Here is a 22,223-nt window from a genome sequence, read left to right on the forward strand (position 1 = left end):
AATAGATACATTTTGGTTGCAATTATATTATTACACTTGATGAGATTGATGTACTCTATTTCAATACTGTCCAATTCAGTTAATTGATCATTAAATAATTCCATTAAGAACACACAAATGTAATAGAAGATGTATAAATGTAAATCATATACACTCATATGATATGTAAAAAACATAAAACAAATAATAAGCACGGACAAATGAAAATTATTTCGAAAGGTAGGAAACCTAGTCTTCATCAAAGTCAGTCTCCATAAGTTCATGTACATTTTTTTGAACTGTTGATATGAAACTATATTACATTATAAATATTTTCAACTATGTAAGTATACATATACATATCAACGTCCACACCCCTATAAACAAATATACATATTTCAACTTTTAATATTTTAATATTTCATTTCTAGTGAAAATGTTGAGTGTTTGAAGTAGTCTTTTAGCAATTAATACCCCATCCAAGTTAAAAGACCTCAGTAGTACAGAGATAGATTGAATTTCTCGTTAAAGGAATATATATTTCTATTAAAAAAATGGAAGTATTAAAAAACAGAACTTGGTTGGTTTCATAAATTCATTAATATTTTACATCAGTCAATAAATGACATTCTCAAGCGTTTAGATTGAAAAAGTATGGCATGGTATTTGCAAGCTATTGGCTATGAAAGCTTTTTTTTCATTTGTAAACTTCAAAATATCTTAGTATTCTGCATTTTTAGAGCTGTTTTAAGAAAACAGTGGTATAAGATAAGGCAAAGTAAAATTATTGTATATAAGCAGTTTCTATCAGATTTTTTTCAAATTTGTAAAATATATTGAAATGTTTGGCTCTTTTGTTGCAGATGACACTTGTGCATCAACAGGGACACCTAAATGTCTCTTACTTGTTCTAGAAAGAGGTCCTTATTCATTATACAATTACGTACTTTTAAACTTTTTTTTCGAATAGAAGTGATGTCTTGTTGCGACATAAGTACTCGTGTCATCTGCATATATTATTTGTTCTATAAATGTCATTAAGATATGATACAAATAATGGGCCTAAAACTGAACCTTGCGGCACTCCAAATCTTACTGTTATCTGTGATTCGATCACATTCCATCTATATTTATGATACCTGTCGTTTATATAATTACATGAATACTATTTAACAATTTAGATATATACCTATATTATTATCATCATTATTATTATCGATACCATTGTTATTATCATTAATATTATTGTTAATATTATTATTGATAATGTTATTAATATAATATTTGTTTAATTGCATTTCAGATTAATCGGAGCATACGCAATGGACAGTATCGCAAGCTGTGCATTTGGACTCAAGATTGACTCACAGGAAAACCGTTATGATCCTTTTGTAACCCATGCAAAGACGGCGTTTGAAGCCAACGCATTCGCCAGTCCTTTAGTACTATTTTCAAGTAAGAGACCATTTATAGTCTTAAATCTGGAAGAATATTTCCATTCAAGGGCAGATCCAGCTTTTGCCAATAAGGTGGGGGTATCTTTAAACATCCCCGATCGGCCATAACAAGCTGATTTTTCTTGGTTTATGAGTGGTAGTCCTAATAAACGTCTGAGTTAAGGGTGATAGCCCGCGAGACCTATTTTTTCTCCTTCATCGGGTGCCGCGGTCGAGTGGTTTAAGGCGCCTCGTTGCAGCGGCGTAACAGGTGCCTGTTATCAGAGGGGGATCAGAGTCAAATATTCTCAGTAATTCCGTCTAGAATTAGTGGCATAACTAGGGTTTCAGTTTAGGGGGGGGGGCAGTAATGAGCTCTTGAAGCGGGGGGTGCAGGGAGGGGAGTGTAACCCCCGCGAGAAGCGCGGAAGGTCTGACGTTCCTTTGAATTGTTCCTTATCTGCTCTCGTTGATTTTAATACGTCTTCTGCTTATTATCGGAGGGGGTGGGGCAGAGCAAAACAATTCCCGGTAACCAAGTCCAGATTCACGTGGCTTTGCTAGGATGTCATTTTAGGGGGCGGTAGTGAGCACGCGAAGTTTGCAAATCACTTAGTAATGAGCGCGCGAAAGGCGCTCCATATTATAAGTTGAGTTTTCTCCCTCCCGCGCGAAGCACGGAAGCTCCGACGCTTTCTTTGAACTGTTCCTTGCCCGTTCCTGCTATTCTTACGTTCTCTACATGTGCGATGAGTTGATTTTGAATCAATGCCGTGCAGAATTCAGAGACATAACTTTAAAATACAGGACTGTTTATAAAAAGTTGTCTGGTTTTAGAAAAGTATTCTTCCATTTATTTAGAGTTTCGGTTTTTAAAATTGATTTAATAAACTTAAGTGATGAATAAAACAAAGGAGACAAAATGAACCAAAGCAAAGCAGAAATGCCGAATGATAATAACGACTTAAATGATACTACTACTACCAATAATAGTAATAATGATGATAAAAACAACAATGATAATATAACTACCACTACTACTTCGAATAATACAAATACTACAGTATTGATTAGTGTTTCGCCACTTCGCGTGCTCACTACCACCACCTAAAATGGAATCCTTCTGAACTTAGTTACCGGGAAATATTTTGGCTCTACCCCCCACCCCTGAAAACAGGCAGAGGACGTATTAAGATGAGCTGGAGCAGACAAGAAACGATTCAAAGGAACGTCAGAGCTTCCACGCTTCTCGCGGGGGACACTCCCCCTCCCTGCACCCCCAGGGGAGCGCGCTTCCCGTGCTCACTACTGCTCCTAAACTGAAATCATTTATGTCACTAACTCTAGACGGAGTTACCGGGAAATATTTGACTCTGCCCCTTTCCCCTCTGATAACAGGCATACGCCGCTGCAACATGCAACATGCATATATATATATATATATATATATATATATGACTCATATCATATAGATATACATGACTCATGAGATAGAGACACATATTTCACCGACAAATAAATGCGAGCGCGAAGCGCGAGCTGAAATTTTTAAAGTATACTGACCTGAAAACAGGAAAAAGGTGCCTGTTTAGGACTGTTTGTAGTAACTCATGAGGAGGATACATATCTCACTACACAGATAATGCGAGTGCCGAGGGCGAGCTGAAATTTACTTATATTCTGACCAGAAAGCTTGATATTCTAAGCATTCTTGGTACCAATGATTAAGATGGGTATCTAAAAAAAATGCGAGCGCGAAGCGCGAGCTTAAAATTTTGATATTTCGATCTGAAAACATTACAGTTTAATGTACGTTTTAATAAAGAACAAGATTATATCCAACAAAAGATTATTGCAAATCGAAGCGGGAGTTCTTTTGAGGTTCAGAACTAAAAACGGGACATTCTATTCACCTATTTAATCATGAAAAGTATGGGGTTTTGCTACAGAAATGATGCGAGCGCGAAGCGCGAGCTGAAAATTTTTATGTTCCAATCTGATAATTTGAGCACGATTTTTAATAAAGAACGAGTTGTGTAGCTCAATCTCGTTTGCTGATTTCTGTGTAACATTACCATCTTATTGTTTTTGCACATGCGGAATTATTGGGGGAGGGCAAAACGATCATTCTTGACCGCAGCGCCGATCTAGATTTGGTTAGGAATAGGCCCTTCTTCATTATTCTACCGGTGCTTATTTATTGAAATCAGGGGACGCTAATCATTCTTGACCGGCGCCGATTTAAATTTAGGTGGCGCCGGTTAAGACAAAGGCAGCGCCGATTTGTCTTGACCGGCGCCGATTTAAACAAGTAGTACTGATTATTTTTACCGACGTTACGTAAGATTCAGGCAGCGGCAATCCATAATCGACTGGCGCCGATCTAGAACCAGGAGGCACCGATTATTCTTGACTATGGCGCCGATTTTTAACCAGGTGGTGTTGATTATTCTTGACCAGCCCCGATTTAGATATAGGTGGCGATGATTATCCTTGATCGGCGCCGGTTAAGACTCTGGCAGTGCCGGTTTTTCTTGACTGGCGCCGATTTATAACTAAATAGCGCTGATTATTCTTGTCCGGCGCCGATTTAGATTAAGGTGGCGCTGATTATTCTTGATTGGCGCCAGTTATATGCAGGCAGCGCACTGCTACCGGCGAAGTTGTTGGGAAAAGGGTAGTTAAAAGAAAAAATAAGGAAGATGATATGATTACGCTTTGCTGGGGATAGTCTTTCCTTTACTGTTGCTAATGTTATATCAGTGTATAATTTTTTTTAAGCAGCGCCTTTTCCCTTTCTTTCCTTTATTTTTAATTTTTCAAGCGGCGCCTTTTCTTTCTTTTACTTTTTTTTATTTTCTTTATTTGAAGGCGCCGCTCAAATATTAGGGGGGGGGGGGCGCGCGCACCCTGCGCACTTATGTATTCAAACCTAAAAAATATATATACAGTGCGTCCCAGAATAAACGAAACCGAGATTTAGCGATCATTTATCATAACTTAATCATAAATAGAATAGATAAATGACCTACCAATTTAAAGCTTAGAATCTCCTCTTTCATCTGATATTACTTAGCTTATTTATTATTCACGCATGAGTGAGCAAAAACAATTTGAAGAAAGGATACCAAAAACTCATTTGGCGAGGGGTATCTGGGTTTCAAAAAGAAAACCACATTTCTGAAAAGTTCAATATCTGCTCTTTAATTTGGTACCTCAATTACAGAAAATGGTCAAGAAATAAAAAAAGTTCTGGTCATTTGAAATAAGGCTTGTATTTCCATAATTTCATGAGATAAACGTGTTTTCACCGGTTTCCCACAGAAGCTTTCGCATGGTGAACAAAAGATTTAATGCATGGCTGATCGTCAACAAAACGGAGTGTTGAGTGAGTTTGAAAGCCAGCCTGGAGAACCTCTTCATTTTATGAAATTATTGAAATTCAAGCCTTATTTCAAATGACCAGAACTTTGTTATTTCTTAACCATTTTCTGTAATTTAGGTATCAAATTAAAGAGGAGATATTGAACTTTTCAAAAATGTGGTTTCCTTTTTGAAACCCAGATACCCCCTGCCAAATGAGTTTTTGATATCCTTTCTTCAAATTGTATTTGCTCACTCATGCGTGAATGAGAAATAATCTAAGTAATATCAGATGAAAGAGGAGATTCTAAGCTTTAAATTGGTAGGTCATTTGTCTATTTTATTTATGATTAAGTAATGATAAATGATCGCTAAATCTCGGTTTCGTTTTTTTTGGGACGCACTGTACAAACGAGAAGCGCGGGTCAACTTTTTATTTCAGATCTAGACCTCCATCGGGATTTCCCCATTTTTCGTAATCTTGAAAATGATTGGTATTTTCCTTATTTAATGACGCGAGCGCGAATTCAAAACTTGTAATTTATAGTTTTACCGATCTTAGTACTGGACATTTAAGTACGTAAGCACAAGCTGGAGCTTTCGACAAACTCACTCGGAAGGGAATATGTTAAGTTCTGTTAAGAAGAGAAAGATTAAGAAATAGATAAGGGTGACATTGTAATGATGCGAGCGCGAAGCGCGAGCTGATTTTTTTTGTCGAATTAGACCCCAAACTGGACATTCTAAGTGTAATGCATGGACATGATGCGTATCTAATGAAACAGTTATTGCAACTGCAAAGCGATGAAAATATTATGATATACATTTAGGCCTACTTACCTCAAAGACTTGCTGTTTGTGAGAATTCATGAAGAGGAAGTGTATCCCGTTAATCAAATAATGCGAGTGCGTAGCGTGAGCTTAACAGAAATGATATTCAGCTCTTTATTTAGAAAACAACAAGATGCCTATTTCACTGAAACAAAATAATGAAAACTCTTATCTCGAGCAGAATACTTTATGCATATTGACTTGAGAACATAATATTTTATGTGCCATTCTCTTAATAAGCAAATTATAATCTCAAGGCAATTCCAGCGCGAAGCGTTAGCGAAATTTTTATTTTGATGTAATGACCTGAACTTTTTTTTCACTTTTTTCTCCTCTTAACATTGTATTTGTCTCACCTGCATAGCAGAGTGAGACTATAGGCGCCGCTTTTCCGACGGCGGCGGCGACGGCGGCGTCAACATCAAATCTTAACCTGAGGTTAAGTTTTTGAAATGACATCATAACTTAAAAAGTATATGGACCTAGTTCATGAAACTTGGCCAAAAGATTAATCAAGTATTACTAAACATCCTACTAGAGTTTCATGTCACATGACCAAAGTCAAAGGTCATTTAGGGTCAATGAACTTAGACCATGTTTGACGAATCAGCCTCGAAATCTTAACCTGAGGTTAAGTTTTTGAGATGTCATCATAACTTAGAAAATATATGGACCTAGTTCATGAAACTTGGACATAGCCTGCGTGAGTTTTATGTCACATGACCAAGGTCAAAGGTCATTTAGGGTCAATGAACTTAGGCCGAATTGGGGGTACCTGTTGAATTCCCATCATAACTTTGACAGTTTATGGATCTGATTCATGAAACATGGACATAATAGTAATCAAGCATCACTGAACATTTTGTGCAAGTTTCAGCTCTCATGATTAAGGTCAAAGGTCATTTAGGGTCAATGAACTTTTGCCGAATTGGGGGTATCTGTTGAATTACCATCATAACTTTGAAATTTTATTGGTCTAGTTCGTTAAACTTGGACATTAGAGTAATCAAGTATCACCATACATCCTGTGCGCATTTCAGGTCACATGACCAAGGTCAAAGGTCAATGAACTTTGGCCGAATTGGGTGTATCTGTTGAATTACCATCATAACTTTGAAAGTTTATAGATCTGATTCATGAATCTTGGACATAAGAGTAATCAAGTATCACTAAACATTCTGTGCGAGTTTCAAGTCACATGATCAAGGTCAAAGGTCATGTAAGGTCAATGTTGGGTTTTTTGTTGAATAACCATCATATCTCTGTAAGTTTATTGGTCTAGTTCATAAAGAGTGGACATAAAAGTAACCATGTATCACTGAACATCTTGTGCGAGTAAGAGTAGTTTTCAAAGTAAGCACTGATGCTATATTGAACCGCGTGATGCAGGTGAGACGGCCAGAGGCATTCCACTTATTCTATTTCTTCTCTCCATCATTTTCTTCTTCTCTCTTTTCCCTCTTTCTTTTTTTTTCTTTTTACGCCACCATGCGGGGGGGGGGGCGCCCCTTCAGCCCCCTGGATCCACTTATGTCAATTGAAAACATATATTGAAAAGAGATATCCATTTTCGAATGTTTAGCGAGTCATATACAGCCTGAATAGAATAATTTTTATTACCACCAGCCCTCTTCCCTTGGACTGTGCCTCTCCTGAAATATTTCGACTTCAATATCATCAATAAGACATCAACACAATTCTTTTCTGAAATTGTCAAGCGGACGATTGTGACGCGCCAAGAGTCGGCGAGTTCAAGAAAGGTTGGTAGCCTTCTTTATACACACATTCTTTTCAGGCAACCGAAACGATGGTTACCCCTTTCATAAACACCATGTCCATGTCAAGCAAATTAAGTTAAACTATAAACTTTATATACACGGTTAAACACATCAACGTGACACATCTATATTTTCAAAGAAAAAAGACCGATTCATATATCCAATATAGCCCAAAATATATTTGGCTCCAACCGAGCATCCTGCAATCGGTTCTAATTACTCAATAAACATTCCTTTAGGGGAGGTTATCTAGACAAACTCTATTTTGATGTTTTATAATTTCCCTATTTCGTCTGTTTAAATGTTAACTTACTGTATACATACATGTATTTATTGGTTTACATTTGCTCAATTATGTATTTTATGAATTTTTATGTTGTGATTTTTTCATTTTTAATTGGAAATAAATGAGCTGAACTGAAAAACCTAAATGTAGCATGCATACTATTCCATTCAACAAACGAATTTGTTAAGATTTTGTTTTCAAGTCGTAAGATGGTCTCCCACAGCAACAACGGCAGATTCACGATGGATAACATGATTGAATCTTCGTGTTCCATTTTACTCAATCTAGTCATCTTACCAATAAATATCTTGATGATCTATGCACAGGCATGCACAGATCCTGGTTGGTCCAGAGAGCACAAATCACCGTTGTATCCTTTTATGTGAAGTGCCTTAACGCCTCCTGTTAGAAGTGGGGATTAAAATGGGGTCCCTTAATTGAAACATTTTTAATTAAAAGGTTTGGAGATACTGAGAAACTACCCAACGTGTGATTGGTTTACTTACAGGAGGGACCCCCTTTAATCTGTACGTTGTTTAAATACTCATATATTACCCTCGTATTTTCTCAATCTACATGAATATGAAAATCCAAATCAATATTATATTGCTCGAAATAGAAATTGGAAACGAAATACATTTTGCCCCGATCGACGTTGCCGTATATCCTTAAATCGTTGAACGCCAAACAGGGAAGTGACAAATCCTATATCATAATACCGTGCTGTAAATTTATGGTTTTGTTTTTTCCCCATTTCCTTTGGCTTTGATTAGAAAATCGATTATCTTCAGCTTCTCATAAATTCATATGAGGGAAAGGCATCCAACCACACGAATGACACAACGGAAGATGACGGTAACCCCAGTGACGAAGCATTTGCTCAGCGAGGACTAGTAAACAAAACTGCCAGGAAAAGCACCTTAAATGAAAGCGAAGTAATAAGCCAGGTAAACAAAAGTCAGCCCCCCCCAAAAAAAAAAATTATAGTAATCAGACTGTCTGTGAATAGCATCCTTAATTACTCTTACTCTCTGTAATTCATTAACGAGAAAACAACAACCATGATAGTATTTGATATATGCGCAAGAGAACAACAGATTTATTATTCTAACAACAAAATGTCAAGAACCGAGAAATCTATAAACCATAATTATATCAATTACTTTAGAATTGCAGAACATTTGCTCCAGTTACTGATTAGAAAATCCTTAAAAAGGCTTGCCTGGTTGATTAAAATTCACATAATATTCATATTTAATTAAATCCAACCAGGCTCTAGTCTTTTTCTTGGCTGGTTACGAGACAACAGGCACTGCGGCCGGATTCATGCTATACCTTCTTGCTACACATCCCGATGTACAAGACAGACTTGTTGAAGAAATCGACGACGTGGCTTCTTCCGTGGAGGATGTTGGCTATCAATCAATCTCGAAGATGTCCTACCTTGATCAAGTCTTCAGTGAGACACTTCGCATCTACCCATCAGCCCCTATGTAATTAACATTTTCTCTACCCCGCCCCCTCCCACACTGTAAAAAGCGGAGAGCTAATCTAGCTCTTAAAGAGTGTGTATAGTTACTGCGCTTCGGAGTGCTGATTTGCCTAGTTCAAATTTGAACGAAAAAAAAATCCGCACTCCGAAGTGCAGTCACTATACACGCTCTTGAAGAGCTAAATTAGCTCTTCGTTTTTTAGAGTGCTCTTGCTTAGAAATAAGAACTGTTTTATACGTTTACAGGGACGGAGTCAAAACCGTGAAATTATGGAGCGGGAAAAAAAAATCCCCCGTTAGCCTTTTTGCGTTTTATAGCGGTCCGAGAAAAAGTCCGAGGCCGGTAAAATGTATCGCCAAGGCCAGTCTCAAATCAATCACCGCTATCTTTGTATGATTTATCTCTGTCAGAACACTTAACCTGACAACCACCATGATATATGTTCATCTTCGGTAATATGACATACGAACTATAATTGTTTCCAGACTGATCAAAGCACATAATCTAAGTCAAGGGCTGTGGAACCGGGAAGGGGAGGGACTACTGGTGGACTTCAGCCCCCTTCCCATTTTTCCGAAGCCTACGACCATCTGATTTATTTTTTTGCATGGTCAACAACCACACACTTTTGGCCGAACCCCCACTTTTAAAAATGTTTCGCTGTAAGTCATGTAGTCTTTAATACACCCCTTTATACCAACGCTACGTCAATGAAAAATGGCAATGACGCAGTGGGAGCTGCTATAGCGCACTGAGAGCGTAGTGAGAACTACTATTGACGTGGCATGGTCTGCATAATCTCCGCAGACCCATTTCAGCTATGTGGACTTTGAACATGTCCAAAGTCCACGTAGCAGGAGCACCGTCTGAACTGTGCGTAGTAATACCCCCATCTCACTAGATGGCGATTCCGCTGCGATCGTCAAAAATCGACAAAGCGTGGTATATCGTAGCTTGAACGTGGCTTGATCTTTTCAATCTTCTCCGTCGTACCTTGATCTTTTCTGAAGCGGCAAGGATCGCCACCATCTTCCTGGTCGCCACAAAATTTTGAACATGTTCAAAACTTACGTAGCGAGATCGCGGAGGTTCTAAAGCGCGTCATAATCGAGTCAAGAGCGTATTACAAACGACATATTCGTAGTTGTAACGAAGCTCCAACGCACAAAGCGTAGTAGAAGCGCATTAAAAGCGGCACCGATCGCCCGTGTTTTTCAGGCCCGTTCCCAAGACAATTCTGCTACGCTGCTTCCGTTTACGAGGCGACTGCCTTGCGCTCGACACGCTTCACACCGTTTCCACCACGACGCTTTCCCGTTGGGTGGCATGTGGCACACGTTCTCAGCCCGCTGCAGGCATTCGCGTTGCGCTTTTGCTGCGCCGCTGATGACTGGCCAGCGATTGAGCAGCGACCGTCTGCGCTGCTATGAAACAACGTGCCGATGGTAGCGGATTATCACATTTTCAACAGATTACGAGGCGACACCACGACGTTTTCAAATATACTTCCCAGAAAAAGGACCAAAAAAGGAAAGCTGCCCAATCTGTTATGCCGACGGTCCGAGAGGAAGCGAACAAGAGGTTATGGTGGTGGTCGAGGAAGAGGAGGAGGAGGAGGAGGTATAGTAGGAGGATGAAAATCTAACTGCTGAGCCAGCTTGAAAGAGAGAACAAAAGACGCTCGCATGTCTTGATGACGAAACGGGTTACCTCCGCAAAAATATATAAATTGAATATGTTTTAAAAATAGAATGAATTCTAACTACAGTGACAGTAAACAATATTAAAATTTTGATGATTCGACCACTGATGTATTGATTGGGAAAGCACACTTTATGGGGATTCTGGCATTGTGCCCCCCCCCCTTATGAGTGCTCTCACATCAGTAGACTACTTCTTGAAAGCAAATTTGAAAGGAATTTACCTAACAATTTTGAGTGACAAACTTTTGTGGAAAAAAATAAACAAAATATAAAACATTTTTATGCTCTTTTATCAAATTCTGGATGCATCCCTCATTAACTATTAGGCTCATCGACATCTTTTGAGTGAAATTTTAATATATATTGTATATTATGACTTAAGTGACAGCCAGGATCGGACCCAGTATCTTTTTGGCCTCCTCCTTCTACTGTCCTCGTATCAGGTCCTCGTATTCAACTTCTAATTGAAGTTGTTGTATAATGCTAAGATGTATAAGTCCAACCAAATTCTGGACATCCATCCTGGTCGGAGGTTGGCAATCGACTGAAAAATTCTCATGTGCCGCGATATGCCGATTGCTTGAAATCGTTTCAAGAGCCCATCGTTTCAAGAGCCCATTCGGAGCATGTTCGTCAGAGAGTGACACGTATCGCAGGTTCGCCTCCTCTCTCCCATTACGTAACGTGGATATTTGAAGTTGGAAAAGATATCGGGAACTACGAAAATGTCGAGCGGTCATCGAGGGAAACAAGGCGGGAAACGCCCCCGACCATCTACCGGCTCTAGTCCAGAAGGACCTGCTCTCTTGCCTGCCATTAAGAATCTGTTAGCAGAGGAGATAGGAAAGGTTCTAGATAGAATTCAAGTTTTGGAACTTAACTTTGAAGCCAAAATAAAGAAATTTGAAGAAAAACTTAACGATGTTGTGAATTCGGTCACTTTTAATGAACAAAGTATTTCAGAACTTCAGCAGAAAATAAAGGAGGATAAGGAAATAGTCAACCAGGAAATTGACAGTCTCAAGGCATACATTAATCGGGAAAATTTACTTTTCCACGGAATAGCAGAAGGTAATCAAGAGGAAAATGTGGAGAACCTTTTACGGGACTTTTTTGTGGAGCACCTTAGATTTGATAGAGCGGTTGCAGATAGGATTGAATTTCAACGAGCCCATCGGATCAACTCTACCAGAAGACCGCGCCCCATCATTGCAAGATTTTTGAGATATAAAGATCGCGCTGCTGTGTTTCAAAAGGCGAAGAATTTGAAAGGTTCACACATGTTTATTACAGAGGATCTCCCACTGCGAATAAGAGAACGTCAACGAGCTCAATTGCCAGCCTTAAAGGCAGCCCGGTCTTCAGGTAAGATGGCTTATTTCTCCCGAAGCGAACCTTGGAAGTTGTACATCGATCGAGTTTATGTGCCACGGGAGAGGCAACATGCGTTCATTCGGCCACTTCCTACGGAGACACATCCCGGTAACCCAGGAATACGTCTTCAGGTAGCTGCTGGTGCAGAGCATAATCTCCCGGAATAAGCAACTGGCGCTATGAGATTGCAAGGAGAAAAGCTTGGATAAGTATCATTTATGTTTACATTCGCTTACACTAAGCATTTAATTTTCTAGACAACGGAGTTAAAGAGGTTTTTCGCTAAGTGAGACCCTTCTAAACATCATTTAAACCGTTTAACTGATAAGAATTTGGTTTGATAAATATTTCATAACAAATTGCGAGTCAACTGAAAGCAAAATTGTTTCATTATTTGTGGAAGATGCAATGAGGATGATTGAAGAATGGTATATTCCTATTCAAACCAAAAAAGCAAGAGAAATGCAGGATAAAGAAGACAGGAAAATATAACAGCAATAACTAAAGCGTGGTGTGAGAACAAATATTGTGCACTCTTATCAACATTGATCACTGCTGGATGGAGAACGAGTTTAATACTAAAAACTATTTTTTTAAGGAAGGAAAGGAGATGAAGCGTTTCAAAAGTGAAAAGCAACAGGGCTTATATTTTGATTATTAAAGATATTTCATGCAACAAGAAGAATCTTTATCTAGAATGAAGAAACTAGAAGACGTTGATGGAACAATCACCCTTTCTTTATGATTTTGTGGAAAAGATATATAGGTACACAAATATTACCTAACTTACAATTAATTAATTTTGAGCATGAATTTGCAAGGTATGAAGGGTTTTCTCAAGGAGCTCTTGGCTCATTCACTAAACCACTTTTAGCCCCAAAAAGGGGGTAGAAAGAAAAAAAAAGGAATGGAATGCACATGACAGTAAATCTTCTTAGTCTAATTTAAAGGCATAACCTTAAATCAGTTTCATAAAAGAATAAATATTGCTAGAGAAGGTAATAGACAGGATGAATAGCTCTGTGTGCATTTACAATTTTGCATCATTGCTGGTGACTATGTATTACGTCTTTTTCTATCGCACATCCCAGGTTTTTGTTTTTGTTTGGTTGTTTGTTTGTTTTTATAATAAGCACACGGGATGACTCTTCCAACAATTAGAATGTTTGAAATTTTATTAATGGTTATTGATCTACATATTCAATGAAACAAAAAAAATGAAGGAATAGAAAGATTTGCTTCAGGCAGATAGCTTTAATTGGCAGAGAACATTATTTGAATAGAGCTATATGTTACAATGGCTCTAAACAAATTAGCATGGGCAATTTGAATAGCTCCATTAACGTTATTGAATGTAACCAGCTAATTGAGAGGCAAGAAATCTGCTTTATTTTGTTTTAGTTTTTTTTATTAAAACGACGCTATTTTATATGGAATCTTAAGTATTCTACCATTTATTTTATTGATTTTCCTTTTCTTCATTCCTTTATCACGTATAATGCTAGTTTAATAAATGGCACATGGTTATAGCAGTTCTTCTCATACCAAATCTCAATTTGTATTGGTTTATAGAAGAATAACAAAAGAAGCCACTCGGCAAGGGTGAATCGGAAAATGATTGTTTTGCATCATGCCTTAATGATTAATTGTTCACTGAACTCAACTTGATTGAAATAATTTCGATCAATGAAAGCGATGCTATGTCAAGTGCTATGTTGGTCAGGTTCTTTTTTTTATTATTTTGATCGCGTGTTACATTATTACACATACCACTTGGCAACACTCAGTTGATCATGCATACCTGAATGTCTGTTCATATTTAGCCAGCTTTTGTAATTTGTTTTCATTATGAAAGGAATGTCAAAAGGAATAAAATCACCTTATTTGTTTTTATGATAGTCGACATTACATTCCACTTGACAGGGAAAATTCCACATTGTTGCGAATAGAATTGTTACGCTGATTATTTTTGTCCATCCCAAATTGAATACGAATGTTTTTTTAGGGCGGGGTGCTGGATGGTAGATTGGCTTTAAAGAGTGGCTGGATAGCAGATGGTATAAATTGGCTTTAAAGAATGTCATAAAAGCTTGCATTCAAGCATTGTCCAACGGAGTTTATACATATTCAGTGGCTGACCGTGGCCCGGAGGACGCGAGGCGTTGGGGGGGGGGGGGGCGGCATTGTTCACAGACAATGCAGTGCCCCCCCCCAGTGCTTAGTCTCGTCCGGGTCGCGGTCCGCTACTGACCACTCCGCAAGTATCAGTCAATTATGCGTACCTTGCATTGACTAAAATTAAGGACTTTTTTTTTTTTTTTTTTTTTTTTTTTTATTCATCCAAACTTTCACATTTATGGGTACAGTGCCGGTTTAAAAAAGATTTCATTCGATACCGTATTATACTTTGTATACCAGAATTTCACATCTCAATTATTGTAAGAGGGGGTCTGATATCATGCATCAGTATGCCATTATGTTCGATCAAAAAGACAAGCTACAATGCTGGATGTTAATACATTGTATTATATTCTTATATACATGCCACTCAGCAAGGTTGAATAGAAAAATCATTGTTTTGCATCATGCCTTGATGCCTGACTGTTTACTGAACTTCAAGGTTGAAATAATTACGATGAAATCGATGCTATGTCAAGTGCAACATTGATTAGGCACTTTTTTTGTTTGATCGCATGTTACGTTTTTACACATGCCACTTGGCAACACTCAGTTGAACATGTATACCTTATTGTCCGTATTTCGCCAGTTTTGAATATATTTTCATTAAGAGTGGAATGTCAGAAGGTATAAAATTACTTTAATTGTTTTAATGATAGTTTACATTACATTCCACTTGACAAGGGAAATTCCACATTATTGTGAATGGAATTGTTACTCTGATTATTTTTGGTCATTTAAACATTGGCCAACGGAATTTATACAGAGTCATGTCATTCCGCAAATTGTGCGTGCCTTGTATTAACTAAAACTAAATGATCATTTTTTTTATTCATCCAAATTTTCACAGTTATCAGGGTGGAGTGTCGGTTAGAAAAAGATTTGACACAATACCGTATTTATACTTTGTACACCAGAATTTCACATTCCAATTATTGTAAGAGTGGAGCTGATATCTCCATCGGTATGCCATTATGTTCATTCTAAAAGTTACAATGATTGAGGTTAATACAATGTGTACCTCTTTCACACATGCCACTCGGCAAGGGTGAATAGGAAAACGACTGTTTTGCATCATGCCTAAATGCCTAATGGTTAATTGAACTTGATTGAATTAATCAAGATAAATGGTATCGTTGCTATGTCAAGTGTTATATTGATTAGGCATATTTTCTCGGTTGTTTGATCGCTCGTTACACGTTTCAAACATGCCACTTGGCAACACTCAGTTGATCAGGCATACTGTCGTATTTCCACAGTTTTGAACATATTATTAAGAGTGAATTGTCAAAGGGTATAAATTTATCTTAATTGTTTTTTTAAGTGATAGTCACATTGCATTCACTCGACTGGGAAAATTCCACATTGTTACGAGTGGTCAGATATACTGCATCGGAATGCCACTATGGTCGTTCAAAACTGAAGATCAATGCTTGAAGTTAATATATTGTGTACCTCATATACATGCCACTCGTCAAGGGTGGGTCGGAAAATATTTGTTTGGTATTATGCCGGGGTATCATGCCTTAATGCCCTCTTGTTAATTTAACTTGAGCAGGCTCTTATGTGCTGTTGTTGGTCGCGAGATTGAAGCAGATTTTTTGAGAATGGAATAAATAGATACTTGGGCCCTTGGGTGTGATATTGTTACTCTTTCACAAGATTAAGTCCGGTATGATGACAACAAACCTTGGTCCTGATGATTAGTTAGGAAGGGGGCTTTAGGCAAGTGAGCTGACTTAATGAGGAAATAAATGGTAAACAAATGGTTAGCCTTTTCTTTTTTTAACTAAGCATACTGATGAAGTATGTCGAATAGTAGCCGCTTAAACTATTTTGTATATACCTGATATATCTCAATAACAAAGGAAGGAAACAGATAAGATGGTGGATAAAAAAGCTTATTGTAGGGGGATGTCCTATATTTCGATTAAGATATAGTCAGGAAACCGTTGACAAAACGGCCTTTCAAGCGTAAAGGTGCATTGTTTTATGTTTTGTTTATAATTAATTCTTTATTAATACTTCGCCTCATTATTACCCTGGGAAAACTAACTTTCATGAATGCGAAGATGTCGTCAATTTAAAATTGTGCTTTTTTGAAAGGTAATCATTGTATCGAGAATATTTTTAATGGGATACAATTATTAAAGGGGAAGTAGCCCCTGACATGGGGTTTATAGTGAGAATGGAAAGGGATCGTTAGCGGGTACAGGTCATAATCTGTCGGGTCTGATGCCCTTTTTTTGAAAAAAATGAAATCTATTCTTTTTTTAGAAACGTGCATGTCATGTTTATTAACATGATTAAAGATATTGCAAATAATATACAAAAGAAAAAAAAAGAAAGATAATTGATATTAGTTCAAATTATTTTGGTTTTTAATTTCAATTCTTTATAATGTCTCATATATTTGCATTGGTTTCTTTTTTATATTTTGGCATTTGATTCCTTTCATTTTAATGTTTTTTGTCGTTTTGTTGTTTAAATTCATTTTCCTAGGTGTCGGGGGGGGGGCGAATACGGGAATTATAGGTTAAGTTCTAATGCTTACGACACTATGGCGATTCCCTTTGTTGTGTGTGAATTGGGAGGTGTGTCTTTGTGGGGAATGTATGGTTATTGTTTGTTATGTATCTCTCTGTCCGCATGGGTGTGGACGTCTCAGTGAAAATGATGTTAGGATCAAGGATAGCAGATGTGTATTTGAAAGTGCCTCGCCGTCAGTATTTAGAAGCAGTAAAATGTGGACAAGTATATTATTACCTATAAATAATTTATATGGAGTGTAGCACTAGTAAGATATCCATTGATTGTAATTTCATCTCTCTAAATGTAAAAGGGATAAGAGAAGAATCAAAGAGGAGAAAAATTTTTGATTGGTGTCGTGATAAACGTTCAGATATTGTATTTTTACAGGAGACATTTAGTACGAAAGATATCGAAGAGAGGTGGAAAAAACAATGGGTTGGAAATATATATTTCAGTCATGGTACGAGTCATAGTAAAGGAGTTAGTATACTTGTAGATGCTAAGCTAGATGCCCAAGTTTTAAAAGTCATTGCTGATGAAGAAGGTCGGTTTATAATTTGGAAATGCAACATACAGGGGTTTGATTTAGTTTTAGCAAACGTTTATTTCCCAGTTCGAGGGAAAGAATCGGAGCAAATAACTTTTTTGAGGAAGCTCAATACAACATTAAAAAGAATAAATGAGAATAATTACCCCATAATAATAGGAGGAGATTTCAATATGATACGAGATAAAGACCTAGATTATAGGGGTACTTGTAAGCAAAATATGAATTCCAAATTTGAATCTCTTTTCAATGATTTTTTGATTGAATATAAATTGATAGATATATGGAGGAAAAGAAATGGAATTAAAAAACAATATACCTACAAACAAATGAACCCTTTCATGCAAAGTAGATTGGACTATTGGTTTGTATCAGAAACTTTAGAAGAGATTATTTCAAATTGTAAAATACTTCCATCCTTAGCACCATATCATTCAGCAGTTCAGTTGCATTGCTATAATCTGCCATCTGATTTAAAATTTAAAAGTTCTTACTGGAAATTCAATAATAGTTTATGTAACGATGAAGATTTTAAGAAAAAGATGAAAGAGGAAATTTTAAGATTGAAGGAAGAATTTAAAGAAGAAATTGCAGATAAGAGAGTTCTCTGGGATTTTCTAAAAATGAAAATTGGCAGTTTTACAAGAAAATATTCTAAAGAAAAGGCTAAGATACGGAAGGAAAAAATAAAGATTTTGGAGAAAGAAATATTGATTTTAGAAAACGATCTTTTAGGAAAGGTAGACAGGCAAAAAATAGAATTATTAGAAGGTAAACAAAATGAATTAAAAGCAATTTATAATTACGTAAATGAGGGAGTGAAGGTAAGATCTAGAGCATCATATTATGAAAGTGGTGAAAGAGATACAAGGTATTTTACTCAACTGATGGAATCTAATAAAAGAAAAACAGTAATACGTAAACTAATGATAGAAGGAAAAATCAGTTTTAATCAAAATGAAATAATTCAGGAAATACAAAGATTTTACAGTAAATTATACTCGCAACAGGAAGGCGAAAAATACGAGATTATGGAAGATACCTTTTTTCAAGATATACCGGAATTAGAACCGGCTTCAAGAGACATTTGTGAAGGAAAAGTAACTCAAGGTGAATGTTTGGAAGCTTTAAAACAAATGAAACTTAATAAAACACCGGGAAACGATGGGCTTAGTGTTGAATTCTATTTAGTATTTTGGTCTATAATAGGAGATTTGATAGTAGACGCTTTAAATGAATCTTTTTCTAAGGGGGAACTTTCGGCACATCAAAAACAAGCAGTTATTATTATGTTTGCGAAAGACGGAAAAGACCCTTTGTTTACTAAGAATTACAGGCCAATTTCATTACTGAATGTCGACTATAAGATTTTAGCAAAAGCTCTCTCAATAAGAATTAAAAAAGTATTGCATGAAATTATTCATATTGATCAGGTTGGATATATAAATGACAGAAATATAGGAGAGGCAGTAAGGTTAATAGACGACATGATTTTTTTATACGAAACAAAATAATATTCCGGGCTATTTAATGGCAATAGACTTTGAAAAAGCATTCGACTCTGTGTCCCACGTATTTTTACAAAATGTTTTACGTCAGTTCGGTTTTGGAGCATCTTGGTGTAGGTGGATTAAAACATTATATAATAAAGCCTCAAGCTGTGTTTTTAATGGAGGCATATCTACAGGGTATTTCTGCGTTGAAAAGGGGGTAAGGCAGGGGGACCCGCTCTCTCCCTATTTATTTTATGTATCGAGGTCTTAGCTCATTCGATTCGTAAAAATTCCGATATACGTGGAATTCACTTTGGTGATTTTGAAGTTAAACAAATACTTTATGCAGATGATATGACCCTTTTCATAAAAGATCCGTTATCAATAGATAACATAGAAAAAACCTTTGAAAATTTTGAAAAAATATCAGGTTTGAGAATAAATAAAGACAAAACCTTTATTTTGCTGTTAGGCCCCCTCTCCGAAGAAAACGTTAGAATGCCTTTTGGTAAAGTAGTAGAAGTCATTAAAATATTGGGTATAACTTTTTCATTGGATGTGGAGGTACAGGAAAGGATAAATTATAAAGAGATCTTAAGCAAAATTAAAAATTTGTTGAATTGGTGGAAACAGAGAGATCTCACTCTAATGGGAAAAATTCAATTGTTGAAAACATTTGCACTCTCGAAAATAATTTTTGTATCGTCACTCACCCCAGTACCACCTTGGGTTTTTCATGATATTGAAACGTTAATGTTTGAATTTTTATGGAATGGGAAAGACAAAATAAAAAGGAACATTATGTGCATGGATTACGAAAAAGGAGGGCTTAGAATGATAGATTTTAACTTATTTGTATTTGCACAAAGGATTGTGTGGTTAAAGAGACTCATACTCGGAGATTCGAAAATAGGATGGAAACGATTTTTTATAAATAGGACACGTAATTTTGGAGGCTTACTAATACTTTTTAGTAACATATCTTTAAATTTGTGCAGATTGTCCCTACCAAGCTTTTACATAAGTTTGTTGGAAATATGGGGTGCTACGAAAGAAATATTGCTTAAAAAGGAAACGTCAAAAAGAAATGAGATATTCTTTAATAATAAATTTATACGTTTGGACGGAAATATGCTATTTGAAGAAAGCTTATTTCTTAGAAATATTTATAAAATACATCATTTAGTTGATGACAGGGGTAATTTTAAATCATCTAGAGCCTTCCAGAGGATGGGATTAAAAGAAGATGAGATAGAATATCTCCACACAGTATATAAAAATATTCCAGCAACGTGGAAATGTCTCTTGAAGAAAACAGACACATGCAGGGACACAGCTTTAAATTTCGAATTTATGTTTCATGGAAATGTGAACACAATAGCTAATGTTACATCAAAGAAAATCTATGAAGCTTTGTTAAACATGAAATCTGAGAGGTCATGCGCTGTTAAAAACATTGAAAGAATATATGACTTTTCTGAAAAAGATACTGATACAATATTTTTAAGACCTAGGGTAGCTACCTTAAATAGCAAGTTAAGGGAGTTTCAATTTAAATTGCTGTATGAACTTGTATATACTAAAAAATATTTGTTTAGATTTAAATTATCAACACATAATCTATGTTCGTTCTGTGGCAAATGTGAAGAGACATATGAGCACATATTCTTCACCTGCGAATACATAAAAACTTTATGGAAAGACTGTGGTTGTTTATTTAAATTACGTCAAATAGAAAATGTTAATTGGAAGGATATTCATATTGGAGTTAAGGTTTTTGATATAGGGAAGGAACAATTACTAAATCATATTATCTTTCTAATCAAATTTATGATCTTTGAGTATAGTAAGGCTAAAAGAAGACCCCCAACCCCTCAAGAGATAAGGAAAAAGATATTGGAAAATGAAAAGGAGGAAAAAAGAATAGCAGAGGCACGTGGAAAATTATCCGGTCACCTGAGGAAGTGGGACTACTTTCACACTTCACGATGACGAGGCACTCAGAATCCATTTGTTTTTGTTTTTAATAAATGCATGATATGCACTTATTTTCATGACAGCTGCCTTAACACTTATGCGGACAGATGAAATGCATTTGATCTGGTGGAGGTATGTGTGTGTGAGGGTATGTGTGCGGGTGTGTGTGTGTGTGTGTAAGGGTGTGTGGGCAGGGGGTGTTTGTGCGTGAATCGGTTTGAGTGTGATGGGGGTGGGATGTGAGTGTGCGGGAAGGTCCGAAGATTATCAATAGTAATTCTTCTCTCATAAATCCCATATTTTAATAAACTTACAGGTTTCTTTACAGAGTTTTCTTTGTGATAAATGGTGAATAATTTGATTTTAGGCTGTACTTTTTTTCGCTTCAATTAACATATGTATTATGTATATATAAAAATGTAAGAGAAAAGAATGTACATCAGACACTTACAACAAATTGAATTGATTTAGAATTTATTTATGACATTGTTTAAATTCATTTTTGTTAAGAATTGTCAAATGTAACCATATTTGTAAGTTCAAATCAAACTTTGTAATGAACGTTATATTTTACTATGTTCAATTGTGTTTTATGAGAGAAGAGAATAAAAGATTACTAAAAAAAAAAAAAAAAATCATGAACGTAACACAATCGTTCCATTCGTAGCACCACCGTACCGAGGTCCTAATTAGCGTATGGGCCTCGTTGTACGGTCGCTTTGATCGCAGAAGCAGCGCATCACATCTGCCTCAAATCGTGGCAAGAGAGTGGCAGCGTCGTACTACCAGCGTATTACCATCGCCTTCAGCGCAGGTCCGTCGCAGTGAAGTTGTAGTGCAATCGCCTCGCAGGCTAAAAATAGAATTCGAGGACGATTCTGCTACGCTTTGCGGGATTTAGACAGATCGCCATGGTCGCCATGATCGCCATCCTAGTGAGATGGGGGCCTAACGACGCAGCAATGACAACTAATAGCTTCAACGACATAGCGTAGACGTGGTGGAACGGATAGAACGAGCAACAACTCTGTCCATGTCTACTGCGCGGTCACCACGCACATTCGGTTGTCGCTACGTCCTACAGATCAGGTGAAGTTCCCGGTACGTTGTTGAAATTCCGAAGAAGATCTAGCACCCGGCGCTTACTACATTTGATTTTCTCAAAATTGTGAAATTGTCAAGTGTATGCTACATCCTCGCCAAGACCTTGTGAAGTTCCCACTAGGTTTATTTTGCGCACAAAAGCGGTCAAT

At 36.8% G+C, this 22,223-nt stretch overlaps 1 protein-coding gene across 1 annotated transcript in view; it reads left to right on the forward strand.

The window, feature by feature from the left end:
- The window catches only part of LOC121410960 (cytochrome P450 3A14-like), a 32,012-nt gene that overhangs the window by 6,353 nt on the left and 3,436 nt on the right, over positions 1–22,223 (forward strand). The window contains exons 7-10 of the mRNA XM_041603369.1: positions 1,283–1,434; positions 7,236–7,369; positions 8,447–8,620; positions 8,946–9,166. Coding sequence (XP_041459303.1) covers positions 1,283–1,434; positions 7,236–7,369; positions 8,447–8,620; positions 8,946–9,166 — 681 coding nt within the window. The remainder of the gene's footprint in view (positions 1–1,282; positions 1,435–7,235; positions 7,370–8,446; positions 8,621–8,945; positions 9,167–22,223) is intronic.

This window comes from Lytechinus variegatus, chromosome 3, assembly GCF_018143015.1.
Source record: "Lytechinus variegatus isolate NC3 chromosome 3, Lvar_3.0, whole genome shotgun sequence".
NCBI lineage: Eukaryota > Metazoa > Echinodermata > Echinoidea > Temnopleuroida > Toxopneustidae > Lytechinus > Lytechinus variegatus.